Source organism: Lichenostomus cassidix, chromosome 10 (assembly GCF_008360975.1).
Source record: "Lichenostomus cassidix isolate B80296 chromosome 10, HeHo_3.0, whole genome shotgun sequence".
NCBI lineage: Eukaryota > Metazoa > Chordata > Aves > Passeriformes > Meliphagidae > Lichenostomus > Lichenostomus cassidix.
Genome location: NC_139491.1, coordinates 3,285,511 through 3,311,033, shown reverse-complemented (window position 1 = coordinate 3,311,033; position 25,523 = coordinate 3,285,511). Strand labels below are relative to the sequence as shown.

Sequence of the window (25,523 nt, the reverse complement as noted above, 5' to 3'; positions counted from 1 at the left end):
GTCAAAAGAGTGTCCTCAGCCTAACAGACAATTATAGTTGGCCCTTCTTCCCCTCTGAGGTAGTAGCCACTTTACCACAAATATCTTTAACACAGATCAAATCAGGCACAGCCTCAGATGCCCCTTATTTAGCAAAAAAAAAAAAAAAAAGGCAAAAAAAGAGAATCTATGGACTAAACGAACTTAATTAAATTTGTTGTCCAGTGACTGTCAATTAAAATAGCAGCAGAACGGCTGCAGTTTCTGCAATAATAGAATAACATGAATATATTTACTCCAAGGTATTGGTTTCATCTACTTTTATAATGCTTGAGCTTTAAATAGAAACTCTTTTCAGTACATAATTTCTAAATTAGGTGCAGTAGAATTCAAGGATTTTCTTGGCAATTGGAGCCTTGATGTACTGTAACTGCATTTCAGAGCATGTCTCCAGTAGTCCTGTAAATAGACCAAAACAGGTGGCTGACTTAAGGGTTTAATTTAAATTCTGAAGTTGTCTTCTGAACAAATGCCTTGCTTTTTAGGAATGATTTCAGAATAATGATTAGCCTTGAATAGCTGTAGAGCCTATTGCCAAGGGGATCAGAGTACAGGGATGGTACTAGCTGATCTTGTACATGAGTCTGCAAGCAAAAAATCAGATTGACAAAACTGAGATACAGACAAATGCTTTATATTTCTTTCTGAAAAGATCTGCTGCTAATTTGTCAACTGTCTTTTATGATCAGAAAAAAGCTCTCCCCAACTTCTGTCTTCAGCGTGGAGTTCTAAAGGGAGGGATAATACAAGCCATGAAGAGTTGAAAGCTTAGTCACTGGATTAGCATAAATAAGGGATAGCCACTGTAGAGGAAGGGAAAACCTAATTCCTTCAGAATGAGCTTTTGATTGTGACAGACATGAATTTGAAACAGTGATGCAAGTTCAGCTGGGTTTTGTTCTGCATGCAAGGCCTCTTTGTGTTGTGACTCGTGGTAATGGTGCTTCTTCACATCATGAGGACTAAGGAGCTCTTCCAGAATAATTCTCTGCAAGGCTGCTTTTTTTCAGTTCTTTTTGTTGGTGGGGTTTTTTACCAGGGTCAAGTGTTTGACCCCTGACAAGTACATTAAAAGTGCAGTTTGTACCCAAGGGCAGATTTGCTCTGGGGAACATGCAATGGCTCATCTGCAGATTCTTTCTAATTTTCCTCTCTGGGTTTACTGTTTTGTACTAGTGTGGGATTTGGGACTTCATTCCCATTTTTTCAAATACAGTGTAACTTAGGAATGCATCCTCCTATCTTCACATTAGCCCTGTGTGCTCTTTAGCCTGGTTGTGAAATATTTTTGGGTTTTTTCTTTCAGTACTGATGGATGCTTCGAGTGTGATGATAGATGTTTAGTTACATCACCAGCATTTTGGAAACCTGCTGAAAGAACAATGTAAAATGGCTTATCTTTATTGTAATTACATTGAAATTCTGTTTTAACAAATGAAAAGCCCTGGAAAAAAGCACCTAATATCAGTCAAATTCATATTAAATGAAATTATAAGTAATTGGAACTGTTCTGGACCCACTGTGGTCCTGATGTGCATGACAGGAGGGTAGGTTTTCCTGTGCTAGAAGGAAAGCTAATTCCCTACAGCTCAGGAGCTGGCTAAGGGAGGAAACAAATCTGCTGGTACTTATTTTCAGTGCTGGGTAGATGGCAATGTTGTAAGTGATTAAGTGAAATTGATTAGACATCTTCCCCTTGTAGTTGTCTCCTTCTCAGTTTTGGCATAGGAATTGCTTTTATATGCCCAGAGCTTGGTGTCTTCTGTTGCTGCTGGAATGTTTGTGAAAACATTGTGGGAGGGAGAGTTCTGGCATCTTAAATGAATATTAGCAATTTTTTTTTGATGCATGCACTTAAGTCTTTCTCTGTGCATGTTGTTGTAGATGGGAATGATCTGTTGCTCTGCTATACCTCTTCTTTTATGAGGTTACTGTGCTCTTGCACAACGTTAGTGGACCATTTAGGGATATTGAGAAGGGTGAAATTTTCATTCAGTGTGTGCTTTGAATTCTTCAAATACTGGGATCCTGTAGTTAGTTTTACAAACCCATAATGGCACAGTTGCGGATTGTTACACGGAATTTCTGTCTGTGATTTGAAGGACTTGCTGTAGGTGTTAAAGCATTCGATGCTTTAATGTTCATGGACTTTTTTTCTGTAACAGATTATTTTTGACAAGTAATTTTTTTTTCCCGAAAAAAAAAGTATTTCTCCAGAGTAAAATGGGAAGAATTTCAGGTTTTATCAGGATTCTGTATCCATATGGTCAGCAAAATGTTTTAATATATAAAAGACAATTTGAGACCTTGAGCATTCATTGTTTTTAAATCCAAAGGAAAAGAGGGAGATGAACAGGCACTTCTGTATTTTCTTTAGTGCAGGCTGTTAAGATTATTGCAGGTTATTTACAAGGGATCACTTCCATTTTGGGTCCTTCTGCCCCTCAAGAAGGCCTCAGAAAGCAGCAGTTGCACAGTTGTTCCCTCTCTTCCAGCCTCACTTTTCCTGGGAGTCAAGGGCTGAAGATGGCTCTTCCTGCCTGTTTAGCTCAGCTTTTGATCTCTTTTCCATGTTTTGATTTTCTTTGACTGATGCAGTAAAACAGGGTTTATTTCACCTACACTTGGCTGTGGTGGATTTTGCATGTTCCTCATCTCACCTCATCAGATTGAGGTGATTTGATTTTTAGGAGCCTGTGTAAAATGTGACCTACTTTCCCAGTTGGCATCTGTGCCCAGGAGAATTCCAGGTGGGTGTCAGTTAATGAGCCTCTCCTGTGCTCTGTAGTTTAATGCTGTTTTCAGTGTAGTGTAATGTGCTGAATAAGGCTTAGGTTATACCCCAGATATTGACAGCTGTCCTTGAAATAGGTAATGATCTGCAATAAAAATTGTAACTAAAAAGAACAAAAAAATCTCTCTTTAACTATGGCAAGTAATTATTGCAAACATACTCATTTTTGTGGAAGGGCTGCTCTGGTGTAAATTGCTGCAAGTGATTTGGATGTTTGTATTAAATATCTTACCATGGGAATCACTGACTGTAATGGGGAGTAACATTTGTGATGGCTTGGTGTGAAAGTGGCTTTGTCATAGTTCAGACAAAGCAGGTAAATGAACCTGCTGCTGCTTTCAGCAGGGTCAACAAGCCAGTTTAATCTTCTGCTGTTATCAGCTGTTTTTTTGCATTAAATTTCATCGCTGCCTTTTCACGAAATTTTAATAGAGCTGTTACAGGAGCAATGCATGTTCCTTAGTCAGGAGCATCTCTGGGTTCAGAGATTGTTGGCTCCTGGCTCTGAGTGAACACAGAGAGCTCAGCTGCACGTGGAGAGCCTGCAGCAGGAAGAAGCAGATGCATCTCCCCAGCCAGATGGAGCATATGCCAAGAGACAAGTGTAACAGTGTGGGGAGCATAAACAGAAAAGTTGGTGTTGAAACACTGTGTTTATAAACCAAAAGCTCTCTGGTTTTGTTTTTTATCCAGCTTTCTCCACCTCCCAGCATTGCTTCTTTTCCAGGCTGGGAATAACCAATGTGTATTTTGAACTGTTGTTGGTGTGTAGTAGTTTGTTTTCGTAGCACTTGAATTGGTTCATTGCTTCCTTTTTTTTAAATTTGGGTTGACTTCATGTGAAAATGAAGATCTGGGAATTGTATCTAAATATATACTTGGATGCACACATACAAAATTAGATGAGAATGACCTTCAGTTAATTGATCTTATTTCCTTCCTTGGTGGATACCTGGTGTATCCGATCTAGATAAGGATTTGCAAAGCAATTTGGGTTTCCGTGTTTTGCTATTCAAAGCTCAAAAATAAGATGGCGGAAATTGGGTCAAATGCCTAAAAAATATTTATTTCTTTGAAAAGTTTTATTGGACAAGCTACAGCGTTTTAAAGTTTATTTTTAAGAAGAAAATGCCCTGCAACCAAGAAAATGGAAATTGATGCTTGAATGTAGGTGACTAAAATCTCCAAATTTACGTGAAATATCGGCACAGCTTTACAGAACTGTGAGGCAGCACCAGGAATGCTGATGGTTAAACACACACTGGAGATTGGAGGAAGGCTGACACTGTGATCTGTTAACATTGTTTTGCATTCCTGCCTATTTGATAGATGGAGAACTGCCAGAAGTGGGCAAGACATGGTGGGTAATAAAGAAAGAAAAAAGCAAAAAGGTTTGGGCTGGTAGAACATGTATTGGTTGTAACATTATGTATTTTTGTAGTTCAAACCACTTGATTTGGTCTCCAAACACTGTGGGAATAAGTGGTACACATTTAAAAGAAGGAAGGAAGAAGCTTAAAAATGGTTTCAGTGAAGTAAGGAAAATACTTGGTAATCTGCCCATGATGCTGAGAAAATGTAGGCATTATTGGGCTTGATTTGCTAAATGATTATGTAAATGTAATTATACTGCATATAACATTTCAAATAATTTGAGATGGCACACAAATACCTTTGAGACATTTTAAGGAGGTGATCGAGGAGGATTTATGTATGGTTAAGGACTAAAATTTTCTTTTAGCTTACCTAAAAAAGAGGGAAAGTGCTTGAAAACTGAAGTGGTCTGGAATGACTCATCAAAAGCTTTTATATATGTGTGTGTATGTATATATATATATATACCCACATACATATTTTGATGTGTCTGTGTATAGTGGTTTGAATCTTCTTTTTTTTTTCCGGTAGAAGTGTTTGCTGTAAACCTGACTTACAAACAGGTTATACCTTAGGGTTTTAGTTCCCACTCAGGGTTTACCTACCTTGAAAAATTTAAAATGTGGTAGCATTTAGTTGCAAGGTAGCAAATACTTATTTTCAGTATAGTGACAGAAGACAACAATGTATTTTGTGCTGAACAGAACAGTTGCCACTCGTGATGGTGTCTTTGTCTTTTATTGCTTTCCTCTCCTCTTTTTCATTTGGGAGGTTAAGCTCAGCACTTGATCCCCACAGTAATTTTTTGGGAGCTGTTTTCTGTTACCATTAATTTTTCTATATCTTGCGTTTGGTAATACTGTTTTACGTAACAATATTCTTTTAATTCTTTGGCTGTGCTGAAATTGCTTTGGACATACTGATGACTAATGTGATTATTTGTTTATTTATTTCAAAATGACAGATTATTGGTGACTTTAAGCAAGCTGATAGTGCTAGGAGAAAAGTTTTTATTCCTAGTTAATGTTGTTTTGCATTCCTTTGTCGCTGATATATAAAGAATTTCCAGAAGTAGGATAGACTTAATTTTTTTGTTTTGAAGCAGCTTTGGCTTGCCTGCAATAATCTAAAGCTGTACTTCCCTTGTATCTAAACCAGTGAATAAATTTAGTGTTTTAGGGTTAAGAATACATTATTTCTTCGTCTTAAAACAGTGCTCGTGCTTTAAATTTACCATGCTCTGCTGATATTCTGAATTTTGATGAATTCCAGATTTAGTCACTACTTAAAGCATATAGATATCTGAAGTTTGTCTAGAATACATCTTTTTATAGAAGTTTCTGAAGTTTTGCTAATAATGACTGTACTTGGCTGCTGTACTGTCACCAATGATTTTATGAAGCTGCCATTCAGGGTTGTTCTCTGTCCTACGCCATCCCTGTGACAGTGACACGACTTTAAACCTGTGAACTGAAATTTGCTGCGATGTTCTCATTTTTTAATAAACTACCAGACAAAGCTGATGAGTGACAGCTGACTTGGCTGTGCAGCATTGCAATCTCAGATTGGATTGGATGCTCCTCTGGAGGCTGTGCTGCTGGGAGGGCCAGAATCCTAAATCTGTGTCAAATACTGGTAGAGAGCTTTTGTATGGTCTGTCTACCAAACCCTCTGCAGAATCTCCCCTGCAATAGGCAGGGACTCTCCTCTGTTCTGAAACTTCGTTTTATTTCCCAGCTGTGCAACTGATGTTTTTTCAGCTGATTCTGCGCTGTGTTTGGAGAATTGTTTTGAAATTTATAGAGCAGACACACAACGTCCATTTCTCACACCCACTGGAAATGCTTGTCAAAGATTCAATTCTAGATTTAGCTGTTCTGGAGACGTTGTGTTAAGTAGGATTGAAAATTGACTCCAAGAAAATCTGTAACAGCTCATTGCTTGTTAGTGCTGGAGTTCATGCAGGCAGTCACACAAAGACATAATTATTGTATGAACAAGTTCTTCAAGCTGTGCTGGTCTCGTGTATTCTGCAGCCCTTGTGTTGCTGCAGAATTTGGTGCTTTTGAAATTCTGTAGTGACAGAAGAGTGTATTTTTACTTTGCAATTTCAAAGCGAGGACCATGGCATCTGTTAATCAAGAGAGAGTGACTTTACACAAGCTGCGCACCAAAGAATAGACTCAGAACAAAGCATCTCCTGCAACTACAGCAAGATAAAGGACTGTTCTTTGTGTGATAGGCTTGATTTCAGTGCAGACTTAATGTCATCCCACTTTTTTTGACTTCCAGGCTCATGGGTTTTTGTGTTTTCTGCCAGGCATAGACCACCTTGCAGAGGGGAGAGCAGCAGTGCTGCTTCTGGATCATTGCTGTTCATCAGCCACTGTTCCAGCATGAGCTGCCCAAGGAGGGTTGTCTCCAGTGCTTCACTGCTCCCTGCCTTTTGGACCTCATCATGTTTACAGTTTTTAATGTGCTGCTCTTTAATAATTTTCAAGTTTGGGCCTTGAGCTGGTGGTGCTTCTGCAGCAGAAGGCTCAGGGAGTCTAGTGTTTTGTTCATTGCCAGGGTTTTACTGCAGGTGTTTGGCCATGGGGGCTGCAACACTCAGTATTCACCTCAGCAAAGCACTTGGGTTGATCCTTTCTTTTGGGATAGTTTGGAGAGTAACTGCACCTGAGGAAAGATCATATTTACCATGGGAGTTCTTGTGCTACAGACCTTTGGATACCCTAGCAGCCCATGACACATGTCACATGACACATGGCATACATGTGCCATACAACATGTACCATATCATTCTTCACAATACTTGTAAGCCAATGCACATCCAGTTCATTCTGTGGCTTCCCTGGGATAGTCAGTACATCTTGTTCATGTCATATCATTGATGGGGTATTTCATATGGGAGCTCTGTAATTCACAGTGTAGACTGTGGAATGCTAGGCAGGTTAGATAAATTGGCAATAGTGTGAATTTTAACTTAAATTTTATCTTTTGCTAGAAATACTAGGTAATTTCAACAGGAAGTGAATAATATATTTTTTACCCAAAACTCCCAAATATTTTGGGAATGTTGTAAAGATTTTTTTAGATCAAAGCTGTTACACATTGTCCCACTGAAAGCTTTTCTGTAACTGTAACAAACTGGTACCATTTAAAGCCCTGCTCTTTCCTGCTAATAACTTAAAATACAGTACTTGCTGATTACAGTGACTTTTTGTATAGAAAAAAAATAAATCAAGCATTCCAGAGCCATTCTTTATCCAATGTTGACATGAATTACATGATAAAGCTTACTCAAATTTCGCTGTCCCTGATTCCTGTACAGCCTTTTCCCTCTGCCTCTTCAGGTCTCACCTTTGATTCCCATCCTCTTTTCACATTAAGTCAGGAGTCTTCAAAGAGGTGCTTTGGCTTTTGAATAATTTGCACTAAATGAAGCCTATGCAGGAAAAAATATATTAACTGTATTGCACTGACACACAACGGAGAAGTTCAGTATTTGAAACATGAGTTGTGGCATTATTAAAGCTTTGTCTTGAAGTCCTACATTCTCATTATTTTAATTCAGTAAAAATAGAGATGTATCTTCTTGTACTCCATTTCCTTTTTCTGGGGAGGCTCTCTGCTTCCTGTTGTACATACTGATCTCAGCTGGTGTTTTCAAATACCTGCTTTCAGTTGTCTTATTCAGCTTGCTTACTTTTGGAGTGTTTTTTGGTGAAACAAGATGGCAGTTCCATACAAACATTAAAGGTATTAAAGCTTGTTCTGGGAGATACAGCCAGTTCCCATAATCTTACATGTAAATAGTATTTTAACAAAAGCATAAATCCTTGGAATCTACTAAACATTTTCCTTGGGAATGTTTGCAATTTGCGGTGTTCTTAATGTTTTGATAGCACTAAGTTATCTTGAGTACCAAGACTCTGAAATAGTTCTGTTATCCTTTCCAATTTTAAAGCTGTAAAGAACTATTCAGGACAAGAAATATTTGTAATTGCATAGGCAGGTAGACGTGAAGAACCCCATTCTTTTTATTAAATGAATTCTAATCGGACTTAAGCCATTTTTTCTTGGCAAACTATGAGTAGGAGATAATATTTTTCCTAAAGAACTTCTAAAAGATTATGAAGGATATTATGCAGATGGATTGCTGCACTTGGAAACTTTTCATGTTCCATATGGCTTATCTGCAGTGCACTGTTGCTGAAAGGAGGCCTTCAGTCGGCTACTGCTGCTGCTGATTTATAATTTTAACTATTGCAAGTACATGGAGATCTGTTTCTGGGAGGCTGCATATGTACATCTATATGTTGTTGCTTGGAAAAGGACTGAAAAAAGCATTTATGTAAAATATCTCTTTAAACATTCTAACATAGAACTGTGTTTTGCTCTCTTCTACCATTAATTTTGTTTGTTTGCAAAATGGCATTTTCTGAAAGGACTATAAAATGTTTTTAATTTATATGCTAAGGAATAGTTTCTCATTCTTGAAGATGAATATCGATCTATTTTGTCTTTGTTAATAAAATATTGAAAAAGACAGAGTTAAACTGGCAGTTTAGTACTCTTTAATGGGAAAATCCAGTTGATGGTACTTTCTATAAAACAGGTAAAATGCAAACCTGCTCAGTGATATAAAATTTAATAATCTACTGAGTTGGATAGAAAGTGAAACAAAGACAAATGCATCAAATATCGGACTTTGAGAGCTTGACTAAGCTGTCACTGTGGAAACAGCATTATCAGTGCTAATGGATTACTAATCATTTTAAGTCTCAAGGAGTTCATTTAGGACCAAGCAATCCTAGCTTGTTTGTAGGTCAGCAACTGCTTTATGAAGTCCACAGTTCACAGATAGTGTTTCTCTAAAATCACTAATACGGGCTCACAGCTGCCTTTCCCATACCTTCTAGTCCAGAGCATTGGGTAATACTCTGGTGGTGAAGAGTGGATTTTATAGCCTGTAAAGTTCTAATTCTTTAGTAATTGCTTGTGGTTATCTACTTTTAAAATAATGTTTCACAGCAAAGATGCTTCAGGCTAGAATTTAAGCTTCATGCCATATCAAGTCTAAAAACCTTTTGTATGTGTTATTTTATATAAATGAGAGTTTGAATCCTGAGTGCCATCTTTATCATATCTGGGAGGAATTTGACAGCTAGCTTTCATGTTTGGCAAGCCAGGGATACATGTTAAAATTTGCCAGATACTGGAAGTGCTCCAACATTTGAAACAAGACGGTTTCTTTTCTTAGAGTGGTTTATAGCAGGGACACTGATAAAATTTCAAATCATGAACATTTTTCATCTGTAAATGCTGAATACCTTTGCCTAAAACTGAACACAGAGCTTGCTTAAAGGGCTCTTCTTTTTCTTTGTATTTTATGGAACAGTGCTAGGCAGGCTTAGAAGTTTTGTATTTGTAAAACCCTGGAATAAGTAATTAATCCTAAACCTCCCATTTTTTTTTCATAACAAACGATAATATTTGGCCAAGAAATACAATAACTCTAGCAAACATTAAGAATTGCACTCAGAATTTTTCATATCCACGTATTTTTGCATAATGTCAATTATTTACTTTTTAAATATCACTACTAATTGAGCACAAGCGTGGAAAATGTTATTTAAGTAAGCTGAAAGTAGAGTATGTCAATAGTTCAGATTTTCTTTAGCGTGCAGTATTGTGGTTGGGGAGCCTGCCAGAAAGATTGGGGAGGCCTTGTTCTTTAAGAAGTTAAGCTCTCCAAGTTGCTTAGCTCATGGAAATGTCTGACATAATCTAATTTGGCCTCCTGTGCGTTTCAGGGAAGTTTTGAAAGCTGGGCACCACTCCTTCCCTGAGCTGGTTCGGGATGGATGTGTTTGTGGCTATAATTAGAACGTGAAATTTGAACTGATAGCGTGGCAAAATGTAATTGAAAATGTGTCAGGGATACTGAAAGGAATAGTATTAGGGCTACATGTAAGTGGCCTCCTGACTCAAAGGCCAGGAAAACAGCTTCATAAGGAAATCTGCAGATGCTTCAGTGGTTGAAGTTGAGAATATTAGTAGAGATGGAGGAAAATATATCAGTTTTGTAAACAACGCATAAAACAATACATTACATCTAACTGTGGAAAAAGAAAATTCAGCCTGCAGAAATAATGTTGATGAGGTTAAATAGACAAAACACCGTTAAAGAGTTGAATTATCTGTTTTTTCTCTGGCTGTTCGCTTTTGATGTTTATGCTGAACTTGGGATTCACTCCTGCTTGGATTTTAGACAGTGGTAAATTCGTGTACCCAGCACTGTAGGGTCAAACTCTGACTCTGCAGAGCTGTGTTGTTAATTTAGATAAAAGAAACAAGAATAATGATGCTTCTGTAGCCAAACTGACCCGCAGGAAGTTTAAAAACTAAAAATAGCTTCTGGTGACTAAGAATACTCCTCGGGTACTTGAATATGTTTTATACATAATAGGGGGGACATAACAGCATCCAAAAGATGAGACACCTTAGTATTGTTCAGGCTGATGAAAGTGGAATATTTTGTGTTATAAAAGAAGAGAGAAACAGCCTGGTTTTAGGCTCAACTTCTTGGCAATAATATGTATCAGGAAGCAAATAATAAAACAATTGTCTTGCTTTCAGCAGGACGTTTTTGCTACATGTAAAGCCTGTGGTGATTCATGTGGTCCTTGCCTGCTGTGTGAAGGGAGCTGAGCTACAGTAAAGGAATATGCCCTGTTTTGTCTCACTGATCTTTCATGTATTACAAGTGAGAACTGGGTGGGAATCTGGTGCTGTGACTGCTTTATTTGTCCTTCATCCTGTGAATATCTCTGGAAAAAAAAAGGTGTGGCTTTTCATGTGGGATGTGATTATCAGTGGTGGCTGAGGTTTGCTGCTGCCAGCGAGGCCAGGCCATTCCTTCTGCCTCCTCTCTCTCTATCTGTGGTGCTCAGCCCACACGTTGGCAACCCACTTATTCCTGCTACAACTGAGTATAAACCCAGCAAAAATAAGTTAAATAAAGAACGGACAAGGAGAATGTATCATTTTAGCAAGAAAAAAATACTCTCCACTATTGCATGGCATCTGTAGAGCATAAAGAAACTTTAATTCTTTATCTTTTTGATGTCCATGGTGTGGGTGCCTACCAGAGCAGCAGTAATACTTAGCAGGACTAGTAGGGCTTTTCCATTACTTCAGGCCCGAGGAATATTTGCACTTAAAAAAAAATCATGATATTTAAAACATATTTACTCCAAATTTATGCTGCTTTGCGGCTTTTCCGTGCTCTGATTGCTAGAGCAGAAACAGAGCTAGCCACAGGATTTAAGTGAAAGGCTTGCCTTTTCCAAGGAAAATCACTCTTCATTTCAGTCTTAGTCAAATTTTGGACATGGTTTTCCGACAATTTGGGATGAAATACCAACAAAAATCCTCTCTGGCCAGCTCCAATAGTAAGTGCAAAAATAGAGCTGTTAACATGATACATGGTAGCTTTGACAGCAACAACCATTTCCTTTTTGTGTAATATTACAAGAAACCCAACACTGAATGTTTTGAATGACCTGACACTTTTTTACACTTCATAACACTTTTTACACATGAGGTCATCCTACATTCTTGCTTTAAGGCAGAAAAATATAATTTCCTGACGTGACAATGAACATAATCAAGCCCTTTACAGTTCTGCCAGGGCTGGTAAGGAGCCCAGATCGCAATATCAGGAGTCTTGGCTTTTTAACCAAACTCACTGATGGGAGCACAAAACACGCTGATTGTGTTCTTTAATCATTAGCAATGTGTCCTTTTGGAATGGAATATAAAGCCCAGGGTCTTGATGGGAGGAGGCCAGTTGGGGGTTGTCACTTCATCCCTGGCAGCAGTGATCCATCTGTGTTTATTGGTTCAGAGTTCCTGGCTCCCAGAGCTGCCCTGAGCAGTGTCTGGAGCCCTGGGAGCTGTGTGGGAGCAGCTCTGCAGCAAGGCTGGAACAAGCCTGGAGAAGGTGGTGACTTGATTTCGTGTTTTGGGGGCTTAGCAAGCTTCAGGCTCCTGCATTTAGTGTGTCTCTGTTGGATTTCGTGGAAGGAAGCTTGTGCTAGGATAATTACACTGTAATGGTTGAGTATCATCTTTGCTTTTTCATGGGTCAAACAATAAATTACTTTATTGTTTTTTTTTATACTCTTTGGTATCTGTATTATCGGTTTCAGTAAAATTTATGTTGAATTGTAGGGAGAAGCCAATTATTCCTTTCTGTTGTTGTTTTGCAAGAAGCCCTTCTTCTGTTCCTTATACGCTTCTTGCCAAAGCATGATTCTTTTCTTAAATTAGCAAAATGCAGTGCAATTAAAAACTACTTTGCATATGTGTGGGGAAGTTCAGGAAAATATTGGGGCTCTTGTACCATGTGCTTGACTGCAATATTTAAACCCGTCATAGCTGGTCCAGCCGTTCTCACACAGTGTTTTCTAAGCTCTGCCATTCAAATAAAAATAAATCAATACTAAACTAATAGTGGAATTGAAGCAGTTTAAAGCTCCTGGGTCATTCTGCAATATCAAGATGACCAGAGCTGTCTGGAACACTTGTGTAATGACTGTGTGTCACGTAAATGTCTTGTGTGTTTCCTTCATTCTTTAAAAAAAAAGATTTCACACCTGCATGGGCTCCTTGTAAATACTTAGCATTATTTTCTGGGTAAAACCAGCATTTTTCTCTCATCAGTTAGTTAATGCAGTCTGAAATCAAAGCTGCGCAATCTCAGTTACTGGGGCACAATGCAGTGCATTGGCAAACATGTTGGAACAATTTCCAGTAATTTTGGCTAAGTCTTAGAGGAAGTGGAAAGTAACATGGATTTACTGAAAGGGCTACACATTCCCTTACATGATCTGGAAAACAAGACTTCACACCAGAAGGTAATTGCAGTGAGCATCCAATAACAAAACCTGAAATGAAATCTTCTTTTCCCCTCTTGCTGTAATAAGAAAAAATGCCTTATATTTATTAGCCTCCACTGCAAAAACCATCATTTTGTTCTAAACAAGCTCGTGTATCACAGCAGAGAAATAAACCTCTCTTCATGTTATGCAAATTACTTGGTCTCACCAACTGGCATTTTTTTCTCTGAATAACCTCAGAGTTAATAAAATTTTAATCTCTGTGATAATATCTTGGAAATAACTCCGAGAGCCAAGTTATTTACATTATTTGGAGAAATAAATTTTAGCACTAGAGAATCTGGAGGGTGGAGTCAGCCCTTGTTGATGGAGTTTGGCTTTCCTGCGTCCCCACGAAGCAATTCCCAGATTTGCCCGGAGCAGCTCTGTGTCGCGTCGGCTTCGCCTGCCCGTGCGAACAGCTCGCAGCATTCCGTGGGCAGCCCCGGCCACGGAGCAGGAATGTTTTACTATTGTGTTGCTGGGCGCTGATAAAAGTTCGCAGGCTTTTTATGGTCAGGTCCTCCAAGTGGCACTTGGTGTTTTGGTGATAAGGAGACAGAGCTCTGGCTGTCGGACCCAGCCTTATTATCTGTGACAGGGAACCGTGGCTTAAATCCCTCCACAATGACAGGAACCCCATCTGGAGTGACGGTTTCCAGAGCCTGAAACGGGAGATACTGAGGCATTTTCCTTCCTCATGAGTCAAAGCAGAGTTAACCCCATTGTTAGCAAAAATGACACGCAGTCACCGAGAGGAAGGAGGCATTTTTATATTTAAATCTCTTCCTTTTTGTTTAACTTGGAGGATAATTTTCAGACCGTTCCGGAGGGATGAACTGGCAGCATTATGCTTAAAAGCTTTCACTGGATTGCTTTAGACTATTGAAAGGAGCTCAAATAAAACTCCCTTGCTGCAAGACTTGAATTGCTTCAGCGTGTTTATCCCAGGAGCTGGGCTCTGTGTGTTCATGTCATGCAAGTGGTTTCTTTGCAGAGCCCCAGCGCGGCTCTAATCGTGTCCCGGGCACCGCGCGTGACGCCGAGCGCCGCGGAGAGACATTTGCCTTCTATTTCCAGAGCGCCGTGGGCCGCAGGGGTGAAGTGTAATCCAGATTACACAGCGTTAACATTTTCCCTGCTGATATCAAAGTGTAGCAGACTGGCAGGCTGACTTGTTAGGAAGGGCTGGGAGAGGGATAAGAGGCTCCGACCTTGAGAGGCCGAGCAGTCGGCCCTTGTATGGCCAAGTCCATATACGTGTCCAGCTGATTGGTTGGAGGAGCAGGATCAGAGCAGTGACAGGTGCTGGAGGAGCCTACACCTGTTTCCCCCATATGCTGATTTAGTGATTACATTTTTGTGGGAGTTCCAGATACTGTGTGGGATACGTGGAGCAAGCCAGGAAACTTGAGAAGGAATTGCAGCTTATGGTGAACTGTGATATTAAAGAATTTCAGGCGGCGAATTGGATTTTCAATTCCTGCTTTAAACTGCAGTAGAAATAAGCAAGGATTTTGCATATATATGAATAGTGAGGAAGTAGTGTGTGCTTTTTATTGTACTAAAAATCAGTTGACAGTAAAAAAAAAAATCTGGTGAATACTATGAGCTAAACCATTTTGTTTTATAAGTCAGATTTTCACTGCGTTATGGAAATCGCTTCTATAGGAAAACATGGATTTTTTTAATGGTGCTGGAAAAGTCAGCTTGCAGATTTCTAATCTTTAGGGGTTTTAATGTAAATTAATGGAATATATATAATTTCTGACAAAAAGGGAGCACACAACTCCCCCGTGCCTGTATAGTCCTTCTGCTGCCTTACATACCAATAACATGTATCTGTTTAAAATTTATATTGCTTTCCTTTTGAAACTTTTTTAAAAACAATAAAGATTTTTCCACAGGTAATGTTTTAAATATTGGTTTTGGCATAAATTAGACCTTACAGAGAAGAATTTCTGATTGTGTAATAGGGTGGAAAAGAAAAACAAGAAATACAGATACATCTTATAATTTGGTCATGAGACCTGTAGTTTCACATCCTTTTTTTAATGCCTGGATTGTAGACAAGCTTGCTTTTTTTTTTTCCAGGGGATGTTGATGTGAGTTCTCCATCAGAAAACAGGAAATAGCTCCATAAAGTTAGTCTAAAGGACTCTGAAAAAGCTTATATTTAGCAAACTAAGTCATTTTAGAGAGGGATTATGTAATTTCTGTTTTGCTGTTCTTGTTATCGTGCAGGATGACAGAAGTGCAGGAAGATCCTGCCTTTATCAACTACTGAGATCGAATGTTACATATATGAATGTCCTGCAGTTGTTTAATTGGATTAAAGATTTTAGCCACTGTGTTTCTCACAATATAACTGTATGCTCTTTAAAATGTGAATATTAAAATTGGGATGCTAAAATCAATTCATTAAAGATCCAGTAAGCTGGCTTTTAATTACATTGAATACATTAACTCCTTTGCCACAGGCTTGAATGTTCCTTGTCAGGCAACTTCACTCCATCAGCCAATGTCTAAAAATGATTTTGCATGGAATGCTGGGGAGATGAAGTGGTTGTAGGGTGAAGATGTGAGAGGCACCTGGATGAACCTTTTCTCTTTGTGTACTTTGCCACTATCTTGAAAGACTGATCCTGTGTGTTGCACAGTTTTGTCTGATGTAGTTTCAGGGGCTCTGAATGATTCAGTAGTGTACAAAACTTCTTGGCAAGTTAGTATGATTTGTATGTGAATTTTCCAATTGTATTTCAGACCTTAAGAAAGAAAGGCCTTAATGGTTGTGAGAGCCCTGATGCTGACGATTACTTTGAGCACAGTCCACTATCGGAGGACAGATTCAGCAAACTAAATGAAGATAGTGATTTTATTTTCAAGCGAGGCCCTGTAAGTACTTTTATTTTATCTCTACTTTTTATTTGTTGATCCTTTTTATTAACTTCATTATTTAGGCTCTGAACAAGAAGGAACACAGAGGGTGCGACAGCCCGGACCCTGACACTTCATATGTGCTCACGCCACATACAGAAGAAAAATATAAAAAAATTAATGAAGAGTTTGATAATATGATGCGGAATCATAAAATCGCAGTGAGTACTAAAGTATGGTTTGTGCTTCTCTTACATGCATGAGAATTTTCATGGTGTTTGCTTAGCACTGAAAACCACTTCAAAGACAAGAGGATGTAATGGCTTGAGAAAGGAAAAATAATTCTGAGGAAAAATGAGATTGTGTCTTGTTAAAATACGTTTTATCGTAAAGAATAAGAAGAATCATCTCTAGCTTTAGTTTTGCACTCACAGCTTTTCATACTTTTGGAACACAAGATAACATTTCAAAATTTCAGGATCCTACTGCATTACCTAATCCTACCTAAAATATATTTACCAAGATAGATTTTTGTTGTGGGATGTAGGATAATTTATTTACATCTTGTAGGTCTTCATCTGTCTGTTGATCAAGATTTTACAGTATGTGACAAGCAGTCAAATAGAATTGGATTAATTTTGTCATCCAACCAGTAGAATTTATTTTGCTTGCGTCTGGATGTAGAAATTTATTTAGATATTTAAAATCAAAACTGCTGCACAATGAGAGGCTCTAAAGATTGCTGGTTGCTCCTGTTGAAATTCTAACAGATACTTGCTTGGACACTAAAAGATACTTGAAAATTTTCTCCCAAGTGCCAACCCAGTGTGCAGCCATAAGTCACTTGGCTCCAGAACTTCAGTTTGGGGATAAAAGGAGTGGAAATGTTGCATGTTTTTTGTGGAGGTGTTCATGATGACATTTAATTTCCACCTACAAAAACCCGTTAGTGTTGAGTATTACTAAGTATTTTCTAAGAAAATTAATGCAGGGCTCTGCCACAGCCTTTGAATATTTTAACATGGCAAATCTTGTAGCAATTAAAGGAGATGGACTGGGTGGGTTAATCTGCACAGACCCTGGGGCAGTTGAGTAGTGTCTCCAAATGACTTGCTGATATTGGAAATCATTTCATCGTTCAGAGCATAGGAGATCTCTGGGGACTGAACAGCAAGCTGACAGTCATGACACCCAGCATCACTTCTGTTAGCACTTTATGCTTGAATAAAGCCAATATCTTCGGGTTTTTGCTTCATTTTGAAGCTTTTGATACCCAACATTTCTACATTGAGACATCTTCAGGCCTCATCTCTCAGTATGTTACTGCTAAATGGGTTTTTGGTGAGCAGCCTAAATGTCTGTGTGGACATCAGTGTAAAGAAAAAAGGCAACATTATTTTTTAGCTCTACAGCTCTGTATTTGTAACTTAAATCTGACCAATCATGTTTCTGTTTCCAGTACTTCTGGGGCTGTGTAAGAACACAATTTCTCTTGTTCTCATGTACTCATTGCTGTCAAAGGATAAGAATGAGGCAAAGCGTGGAGAATTCAGTCGTAACCAAATGAGCACCATAGATGGGCAGACAGCCTTTATTGTAAGGTGTGGGGGGAGGCTGTCACTTACTGGTTTTGTATTGAGAAACCTACAGAAAAAACCTCCCAGCTCTTACCTTCTAGCAGTGTGTTCAGCATATTTCAGGTATTTCCAGTTTAGTTGGAGCTGCTTGACAGTGTGCTGTTTGAAACACCCTGGTTTTGGTAGATACTGGGTAGTTTCAAGTAGTTTCCCCTGAAAACAAGCCCCAGTAGGGCTTGTCATTGGTTAGATACTGTGAATGATTTGCTAACATTACGTTGTTCTGCTTTATTACTTTTTCCTTCCATCTGTGCCAAAAATTGATGATTATTCTTAGAATGCTTCAGTAAGGACAATGTCTTTGGTTCTCGCTAGTAAGAGGTTTTGTTTCTTGCAGAGGATATATTCTGCTCTTTTAATTAGTATAGTTATTGTTACATTTCTTGTGTTATCTAACTTTACATACAGAAGTATCATTCTAAGGTATTTTTAAGCTACACATTATGAAATTGCATTTTTTTTAGTATAATTGCTAGGTCATGTGTGTTGGTCATCTGCCTTTGACCTCTAAATCAAAACTATCACCTCTCTGTTCTGTCAATAAATACTACTGGGTTTTTACCCTTAAATTGTACCTGTCATGGTTTTGTTTCCAGTAATTATGAGAGTTGTGAAAGAAAATAGTCCCTTTTGTTTCAGAAACCCATCACTGTCAAAGGATAGGAATGAGACAAAGGCCAAAGAAGTTAGTCATGACCAAATGAGTACCATAGATGGGCAGGCAGCTCAGCTTTTGATTCAATAGCTGTTGAATAACAAACATATATACTGCAGAAAAACACTTGCCTTTTGAATAATGCTATAAAAACTAGAATTTAAAAAATGAGATCTGCAAAAAAGATGGAGTGGTTATTCAAGCAGGGCTTTGTGGAACCTGAAATGTTTAAATTCAAATTATTGAACTTTGTGGCTTTCTAAAGATCTGTTTATTTTTTTAGTCTGTTGAAAAACCATGTCTTAGAGATTAGTAGCAATATTTTGGTAAAGTTATTGCTAGAAAATGTTACTACTAACTTGTTCTTTTTTGTGTAATAACTGTTTGTAACATGCATGTTTATCCTTATGTTTTGAAGGTACAATTCATTGATTTGTAGACATGTTTAGCTTGTTATTGTTTTGTAATAATCCAAATTAACTGTTAAATTTCTTATATTTATGAGCTTGTGAATTCATATGAATATTTTCAGTTTTCTCTGTTTGTACTTCACGTATTTTAGAAGTTTGAGTAATTCTTTGAAACTGCAATTATGTGATGTATAAGAATTTAACACTGTAATTGACAACAAATGGATGTTTAAAACTGTATGCTTAATAGAGTTTAAAAACTAACAGAATTAACTTTCTTTTAATAAAAACCAACAAACTGATGTAACTGTGAATTTTTACAATGTGTTCTTTCTGCAAGCACAGTTAATGCTAACAGTGTTGTCTTGTTGTTCCTCGTCCTCTCTCCCACAGCCCGGCTTGCCTGCCCAGAACTTCTCCATGTCGGTGACAGTTCCAGTGTCCAATCCCAACACTTTAACCTACAGTAACCCAGGGAGCTCCCTGGTGTCCCCATCGCTGGCAGCCAGCTCCTCGCTCACCGACACCACCATGCTGTCCCCTCCTCAGGCCACCCTGCACCGCAACGTGTCCCCCGGGGCGCCGCAGAGACCTCCCAGCACCGGCAACGCAGGTGAGCTCTGGGGGCTGCTGGGCCTTCCTTGCACACCCCCTGGGCATCTTTTATCTGAAAATATCCCTGCCAAGTGACAAGTTCTCAGTGCTTTCAGTGCATTTTCACTGTTGAAGTTTTGATGTACAGAATGCCACGATGCTGTAATGGCACAATTTGGTTTAATGCTCTGGCTTGTTTTGATCAGGTGGAATGCTGGGGACAACTGATCTCTCAGTGCCAAATGGAGCTGGTACCAGTCCAGTGGGTAAGTGCAGTATCATGTTTTTGTTATAAAAAATAGTATTGTGGTTTTAGTCTCGCAGTTATTCAAAAGCAGTTTTTTTATTTTGACCTTTTTGAGAAAGTGGCTGTGGAAGAACAAAGGTTGTAATTTTTTTAGCTGCATTGTAATTCTCAAGTCTTATAAATTCTTATCAAGCATTTACCTTCTTACTGCTGTGCCCTTTCCACTTCAGTAATATTTGCCTTTTTTATTTTCATGGTTTTCAGTAGAAGCATGCTGCTCCTGCTTTTGTGTTTCTCTACAGGTGTAATTACAGCATTCTAAAAACATCCCATGTTTGCCAAATCTGAACTATTGCACTAAAGGCAACTCAGTTCAGTTCTCAACTTTAGTATTCAGAGGACCTGGATGTTTGATGCTGGTTGTAGTGCCAATCAGAATGAAACAAATACAGACTGTATTGTTTGTATTGCCATGTGTATCTTGCTAATCATTATCTAGCAGTTATATGAAAAAAGCAATAAATCTTGGAAGATGATAGCTAGGGTCTGTCTTAATTTTGGATGATGATCAGAATTTCTTTTGAAAACAAATTAGAGATCTTGCCAAAAATCAAATCTGCAATATTTTTTGGTCTTCAGTAAAAATACATGATAGCACTTTTTCATTTCAATAATATTTTGTCTCCCCTAAACAAAATTTGGCACTCTGATAGAGGGGCAGACAGCCACTGAAATGTATTGTGCCACAGACAGACAAAATAAATGACAGTTCACCCACTTTGGTCACATTCCTCCTGTGCCGTTGGAAGTTGTGGTGGCTGAAGGTCAGTTTTGCAAACACACCTAACTCCCCTTGGGAAGTGTTCATAGCACAGAATTAGAGAAGCAACTGTTGACCTTTCACTGTTTGCCCACTGGCTACTTAGTGTGGCAGCTGGGAAAGAGTTCTTTGAACATCAAATCAGACAATTGAATTGATGAATAAAAAATGCTGCAGCTCTCCAAGGCTGAAAGCACAGGATTGACTTTCCACTCTTTATCCATTCCTTGGCTATGTGCAGCAAAGATATGAAATATTAAAGAGTGGTTTCCATCAGGTAAGCAAGATTTTAAATGGAGGAAACTTCCTCAGTTGAAAAAAGATGACTATTTTTAGAAACTGTGGAGGTCAGATGTTGACTTCCATAGAATTTTTTGAGTCAGACTAAATAAGTTTATTATCAGGCTGTTTCAGGCCTCTTTTCCAAAACCAGGCTTTAGTAATAGCAGCCTCAGATTTAAGACTCCTTCCTTCAAAAAGCAAATAAAACAGTGGTTACAGTGCTTGCTATAGGGTATCAAACTCCAGAAATGCCCAGTTACAGCAGCTTGGGGAACATATTTAATGCAGCAAAATGTTTTCCTCCTTGCATTTATTAATAGTTTATGTAAAAAGTCAAAATGCATCACTTATCTCTTACTTTCCAGAACATCACACCCAAGATGTTATACCCACTCACTTCTAGAAAGGTTTGTCACACAAGTGAGAGTTGTGACTGTACAAGAACAAGGGAATATCTCTAAGTACCTCTAGTGAAACTCAAATACCTGCTTAACACCAGAATGCTAAATCAGAGGGGTGCTCTGAGTTATCAGAGCTCCACTTGCTGTAACTTATGGCATAAAAACTTTTTAACTACTGACAGGTGCATAGGAACCTTCTCAGTTACAACCACAATCAAGAAATCATACGTAACCAGATTGACTAAATCTGCTGTCAACTTGAGCTTGACAGCTGCTGTTGAAATGTATCTCATGCTAATTATGTCTGCAGACAATAATGGCTTTAGTTTCTTGCTGCATTTATTGTAGAATTCACTTTAAAAAAATCTATTTGATTCTTTTAGCTTCCAGGGGTTTTTTTTAAACTTCTCAGGAGTGGGGAATTCTCTTATGGGTATAGTGAAAGGTCACATGCCAAATTTGCAGCTCACAATTTATAGGAGTGATGTCAGAGGTAAAGATGGAGTACTGGCATATCCATATTCCCAGATATTCTCTTATAAATAAATAAAGGGAAAACCCATCTTCTTTGATATTACGAAGTTCTTGTGCATCTGAGATTTTGTTCTCATTTCCTTGAAAGATACTTATATGCCTTCATCTCTTAGAAACAAGGCAAGTAAAGGTTATCTTGCTTATTTGGGACTCAGTTCAAACAAAGATGTTGCATAAAATGGCTCATATTGAGTTCACACGAGTCTTTTTCTCAAGTCCTGTGTAACTTGATTGGAATGGAAATGATTTGCTTTAGCAGTCAATCTGCCAACTTAACAGTTTTTCTGTGGAAAATAACTTTGAGTAAAAATATCGGCGTGTTGTAGCAAAGATTGGTAGGTGGTTTTTTATATCCAGAACAGAAAATTTTGTGATCACTTTATAATACTGAGAGCTTACTTCACATGCAGCTGTCATAACTCTGAAAAAGCATTTTCATTTTGTAATATTTTTAAAATTCTACCCACCACATAAAAAACATTTGCTGAAAATTTTTACTTGGCAAATATACCAGTTTGGAGAGGGGAAAAGTGTCCAGCATTATAACTGCATTTGCTCTAGAACTAATTTATTTTTTCTGTTAATTAGATCAAATTTTCTGAGCTAGAACATTGCTGATCTTGTTGTTCCTGGTCAGTGTTAAACCCTGTTCAGTTTGTGATGGGCATCAAACGTGCTCCAGGAGTCTCATGTCACCAGGATGTGGAGAATTTGCTCTTTGTTGTCAGCATCACCATGATCTGAACACACTTGGCATGTCTGTATCATCCTTTGAAAGGCTGTGGATTCTAACTGGGCAAAGTACAGCCTCGTGCCCTGATAGAGGGGAGAGTTTCCTTGGCTTTGAACTGAAGGGGATGGATGGATGGATGGATGGATGGATGGATGGATGGATGGATGGATGGATGACATTCCAGTTTGCCCTGAGTTCTGCTTCACTGTGTTGCAGTAGATTTGGTATCACACCATGAATCATCCACAGGCTGCCAGTGAAATGCACTTCCAGTGACCTTGTCTCATCCTTGAGGACTCTGAGAATCAGAAAAGCTCAGAAGTACCACCACAGTTATTCAGTCTCTTTTTCTTCCATTCCTTTCACATGTGGCATTGAGCCAGAACCATGCCAAGGACCTGAGCTGGTTTCCATTGCCAAGGCTGCATGAAAACCATAAACCTTGAGACCTAAGTTCTTCCCAGTCCCAGGTGATTCTTAAGGAATTTTTGGAAGTGAAGGCTGTTTATGATTTCACAAAGACAGTATTTTCTTTATGTGCATTTCTGTGTCAGTGAAGTAGCCCTTCTGGTCAGTAATGCAGGTTATGGACACAATCTTTTGGAAAAGAAGAAAAAAGAAAAAGAAGTTTTCTTTCCTCTTAGATTTTTACCATCAGGAGAATGGATAAAAAAAGACCTGGTCTGCTTGGGTACTGAATTTCCCCTCTTTGTTCCAGAGCTGTATCTTCTCTAATGTCCTCACTAATCTTCAGGTTCTGAGAACGTGAGGTAACTTCAGGAATACAAAATTTCTTTTAAATAGAACTGAAGGCTATATCTGCTTGAAAAGCTGTGTCTTGTGAGCTGTTGGATCTCTACTAGGAATCAGTCTTAGATCCTGTGTGGTCTTTTATCCTGGCCCGGGGAGGGATTTTGCAGAGGTGCCACTGACAGCTTGCGCACACGTGTAAACTGTTTGGAGTTGCCAGAAAGGGATCGAGACAGAACTGTGAAAAGCCACACCTGTAAATGGTTCCCTTTGTCTTGAGGGCTTGGCTGATGGGGGGAGCTTTCTATGTGTCTGAGGATAAAAGAATCCTTGGGCTTGGTCTTGCACAAGTCTGAATACGCTGCAATTGCCGAGTGCACCGGAGGCTCCAGTAACAGAAACACTCTCTGTGCATAACCTCTCCAGTCGTGTTTTGTTTGTGAAATGAGAGGCACTCCAGTGAGGAGTATCCAGCTGACTCCTGAAAAACACCTCCTGCAGTTTCAGGCAAATGTCCTGCATTGATGCTGTCAGCCTCTTCCTTAAGGAAACAGGTTTCTTCTGCCTCTACCCCTATCTGACATTTAGATAATGTCCCCTTGCCAGCCTGTTCACCTGCATCAGCTACAAGCCTTGGCCCTGTGGGAAATGAGCACCTTAGGAAGGCAGCTGTCCATAAACCCTCAGCGTGTTCCTACCTAAGGCTGTGCACTCCTGGTGGTGTTTCTGGTCTGTGCTTCCTCTTCAGAGTGGCAGTAGGATCTGTCCCAGGTAGTCTTTCACCAGTCAGAGCTCCTCATGACTTAGATGGTGACACAGCTCAGTGCAAAAGTCAGGGTTTCACCCTTCTCCAAGGAAGAAGCTGATGGATTAGCTCTGTACCACTTCTCCTTTCTTTACCTTTCTTTACACTGGCTTTGTATAGATACATAGAAATCAGTAAGTTTAGAAAGTAAATTCCATGTAATTAACTATTACCTGTTTAGTTGACAAAAGACCTAAAAGACATCCAGTTTTCATCGCTGATGTTTCAGTTAGACACAAGAGCAGTATGCCTTTATTTAGATTTGCTGTTGCATTCTAAATAATAACCACCCCTTTAAATTCTAAATATCCTTGAAAATTCTTTCTCCTTTTTTGTAGCTGTAGGCAAAAGAAAATTTCTAACAACCTGGGAAATGAACATTTTAAAGTTCTGTAACATGACTAAGCATTCCCTTGACATTTAGTCATGTGCATTTCTTTTTTTCTGCCTTTTAATATCTAAAATACTCCCTTAGAAGCATAAATCTTACATGCTAGACATGTTTCAAGATCTTACATTCCTGTCAAAGGTATATTTTAATTCTGATCATAGTATTATCTGACATACTGGTTTGTAAAGATCCATAGAAATACATTTATTTCAGCTTCCTTGAGTTATTACAGTAAATTCTTTCCAAAGCTAACACAGAACTTGAGCTTTTTGAAGCGATGGTAGAATCAGCAGTGGTTGCTGTGCAAAGCTGAAAATGGTAGGAATGGCATATGCTGTTTTTAATTTCCACTTGAATCTGTCACACTAAACCCCAAAGTAAACAAATTGAGCAATTAATGCACATAGAAATGCTATTGTTGGGTTTACTTGCAATATGTCCCTCTGCCCAAGGTTCTTCATGTAAATGTTTTCCTTTAGTAGATTTTATCTGCCCTTCTGATGCCTCATGAATCAATGGCTTGTTGCAAACACAATTTTCAGTTTACTTCTAATTGTATGATGTCTGTTGGGTTTTATGGTGTCACTTGAGGCATAAATATTTATTTACTACAATCCTGATTTTTGCATAATCTTACATGGCTTAGCTGCTTGCCCACAATTATTCCAGTATTGTGTATAACTGTTCAGTTTCTCCAAAGTGAACCACCAAAAAAAAAAAGATTAATGGCATCAATGCCTATAATTTATTCCTTGAGTAGTAATAAGTACATGGAGTACTTTCCAGCCACGTGTGTTCATTGTTTCAGCTGATGTGATTTATATAGTGAAATATGAGTCTGGCTCATGTAATTGAATGCTGTGTCTTGGGCTGCAGGACAGTAAATGAGATTAAGCTGTATTATGTCTCTGAAGGCAGAATATCCAGTCGGTATCATGGGTGGGTTGTAACATTTCACTTCAGAGAAGAAGTTGCCTCAAAAGTAAACACTTTCTGACTAAACAAGAAGTAGGCTAATGTACGTTGGCAGGGTTTGTTATCATCAAATCTAATTAAATTATGATTCATATAATTGAGAGCTTATATTTGCATTGGTGTCTGTTTTCCAAAGGACTGTTTTGAACATGCTTTCACGTCTGTTTTAAGGAATTAGAGTTAAATAAAACCCTTCGGAAGGAAAAGCAGTCGTATTTTTACACATATGTAGGATTTTATATTCTGTTTCCATTTTC

General features: G+C 38.5%; 1 protein-coding gene across 7 annotated transcripts in view; it reads left to right on the top strand.

The window, feature by feature from the left end:
- MEF2A (myocyte enhancer factor 2A) overlaps positions 1 to 25,523 on the top strand; it is an 81,694-nt gene that overhangs the window by 39,558 nt on the left and 16,613 nt on the right. For 2 of the 7 annotated variants that reach the window (XM_085070361.1, XM_085070358.1), the window contains exons 4-6: positions 16,116 to 16,265; positions 19,128 to 19,347; positions 19,535 to 19,594. In XM_085070361.1, coding sequence (XP_084926487.1) covers positions 16,116 to 16,265; positions 19,128 to 19,347; positions 19,535 to 19,594 — 430 coding nt within the window. Of the gene's footprint in view, positions 1 to 15,918; positions 16,051 to 16,115; positions 16,266 to 19,127; positions 19,348 to 19,534; positions 19,595 to 25,523 lie in introns of all 7 variants that reach the window. The other 5 variants (XM_085070363.1, XM_085070360.1, XM_085070362.1 and 2 more) reach the window with 3 other exon arrangements.